The sequence below is a fragment of the Palaemon carinicauda genome, chromosome 20, assembly GCF_036898095.1.
Source record: "Palaemon carinicauda isolate YSFRI2023 chromosome 20, ASM3689809v2, whole genome shotgun sequence".
NCBI classification, from domain to species: Eukaryota; Metazoa; Arthropoda; class Malacostraca; order Decapoda; family Palaemonidae; genus Palaemon; species Palaemon carinicauda.
In genome coordinates this window covers 113,944,817-113,947,810 of record NC_090744.1, presented here as the reverse complement: position 1 = coordinate 113,947,810, position 2,994 = coordinate 113,944,817, and the positions used below count along the sequence as shown (strand labels likewise).

The following is a 2,994-nucleotide window of genomic DNA, read 5'->3' as shown; positions in this document are numbered from 1 at the left end:
CTTCGCAGGCAAGAGAATAATTCCTTTAGCTTATTTAATCTTAACCTTTTACTTTTTTTGTAATCAGATAAATTTGACAAAGTCTAACCTTTACTTCTTTGTAATCAGATAAATTTAACAAAGTCTAACCTTTTACTTCTTTGTAATCAGATAAAGGCTAACCTTTTACTTCTTTGTAATCAGATAAAGTCTAACCTTTTACTTCTTTGTAATCAGATAAAGGCTAACCTTTTACTTCTTTGTAATCAGATAAAGTCTAACCTTTTACTTCTTTGTAATCAGATAAAGGCTAACCTTTTACTTCTTTGTAATCAGATAAAGGCTAACCTTTTACTTCTTTGTAATCAGATAAAGTCTAACCTTTTACTTCTTTGTAATCAGATAAATTTGACAAAGTCTCCGACCCGTTTTATCTGTTGTCCCCTGTCAACCTTGTTATCCATAACAAGGGTTTTTTCCGCGCACTCCCCCTTCGGTTCAGTTATCCGCCTAAACATAGTTTGGTTCTTTACGGTCTCCTGTTCTTTGCCTCGCCCTTGGCCCCTTTGGAAACTGCCTTTCAACCGGCACGTCATGAAAGCAACACCTACAAAATCAGGGACACATTCTGAGGGGGGTTGAAAGGTCTCGCTGATATGTCTCTGCGGGAGAATGGAATCTCTCGCTGGTGCATAAAACGAATGCATTTATCGAATCCGCTTGACGACAATGGGAGGATTCAATGGGCCGGTTCTATGGGCTAGACGTCATTATGCGCATGGCTGGAATGCCTTGCAATTTCATGGAAAGGTTGTTGATGGAATCAGAGTTTTCTATGGTAAGGGAGTCGTGAAATGTATGCTTGATATTCTTACAAATGGGTCCTGCTGCTTTTGTCGAAGTATTGGTAATAATAACACCACCACCACCACAAACAACAACAACAACAACAACATTGATAAGAATGGGACCAGCAGCTTCTGTTGAAGTTTTGGTAATAACAACAACAACAACAAAACTGGTAAGAATGGGGCTAGGAGCTTATGTCTAATTATTGGTAATAATAACAACAACAATACAATACAATACCACCACAGCAACAACAACAAAAACAACAACACTGATAAGAATGGGACCAGCAGCTTCTGTCGAAGTATTGGTATTAACAACAACAACAACAACACTGATAAGAATAGGACCAGCAGCTTCTGTCGAATTATTGATAATAACAACAACAACAACAATACCACCACCACAACCACAACCACAAACTACAATCAACAGCAACAACAATGATAAGAATGGGACCATCAGCTTCTGTCGAAGTATTGATGGTAACAAAAACAACAACAACAAAAACAACAACAACAGCAACAGCAATGATGAGAGTAGGACCAGAAGCTTCTGTCGAAGTATTGGTAACAACAACAACAACAACAACACTGATAAGAATGGGACCAGTAGCTTTTGTCGAAGTATTGGTAATAATAATAACAACAACAACAACAACAACAACAACACTGATAAGAATAGGACAAGCAGCTTCTGTCGAGTTATTGATAACAAGAACAACAACAACAATACAACCACCACAACAACAACAACAACAACAACACTGATAAGAATGGGACCTGCAGCTTCTGTCGAAGTATTGGTAACAACAACAACAACAACAACACTGGTAAGAATGGGCCCAGGAGCTTACGTCGAATTATTGGTAATAACAACGACAACCACAACCACAACCAACAACAACAACAACACTGATAAGAATAGGACCAGCAGCTTATGTCGAATTATTGGTAATAATAACAACAACAAGAACAACAACTACAACAACAACAACAACAACAAGAAAGAGACCTGCAGCTTCAGTCTAAGTATTGGTAACAACAACAGCAATAACAACAACACCAACAACCACAACAACAACAACACCAACAATAACAACAACACCAACAACAACAACAACAACAACACTGGTAAGAATGGGACCTGCAGGTTCTGTCGAGGTATTGGTAATAACAACAACAACAACAACAACAATGATAATGATGTTGATAATACGTTTTTCGAGGCCGTATCTCTTTGACCAGATTAAATACGGATGAAAGATGAAATAGAATTTCTATAATGATATAGATCTCTCTTAGTGTCTTCTTTTCGAGATTGTAGGAAAAACAAATTAGATTGATATAGAATGTCATTATAATAAAATGGGTTGAAATAAACAATAGATGCTCGTTATTTAGAACTGCACTGTTATTATTATTATTATTATTATTATTATTATCATTCTTATTATTATCATTATTATTTTATTATTATTATTATTATTATTATTATTATTATTATTATAATAATTGTTATTATTACCATCATTATAATTATCATTATTGTTATTATTATTATTATTATTATTATTATTATTATTATTATTATTATTATTATTATTATCATCATCATTCTTATATAATAATAATGATAATGATAATGATTATTATCATTATTATTATTATTATTATTATTATTATTATTATTATTATTAATTTATGATCTCCCTTGAAAACAAAGAGAATATTTTAATCTTAATATAATTGGACTAAATCGAGATTGGACCAGCGAACAATGTGATAATGAAAATCATGTCATTAAGGTCCCAGAAATTGCGAGGGAGATTGCGTGCAATTGCGAGTGAGATTGCGTGCAAGAAACTAGAAATAGTTGCAGGATGATATTAATTATCAGTCATATATGATTAGTATGAGACAGTTGTATTATAATTGGTCATTTTATATCGGATTGCGTGCTAGCTATGCAATAATGAATTCAATTGGTTTATGCAATGTTTCCTTCCTCTTATGACATTTAATTAGATACAGAGTATATGTATATATATATATATATATATATATATATATATATATATATATATATATATATATATATATGCATATGAATATATGTATATATGTATATATGAAATATACATATACATATATATATATATATATG

At 32.5% G+C, this 2,994-nt stretch overlaps 1 protein-coding gene across 1 annotated transcript; it reads left to right on the top strand.

The window, feature by feature from the left end:
* Window positions 1-1,108: 1,108 nt before the first annotated feature.
* LOC137660084 (myb-like protein I) lies at window positions 1,109-2,071 on the top strand. The gene has a single exon (XM_068394803.1). The coding sequence runs from the start codon at window positions 1,109-1,111 to the stop codon at window positions 2,069-2,071; it is 963 nt and encodes a 320-aa protein (XP_068250904.1).
* The last annotated feature ends 923 nt before the right edge of the window (window positions 2,072-2,994 follow it).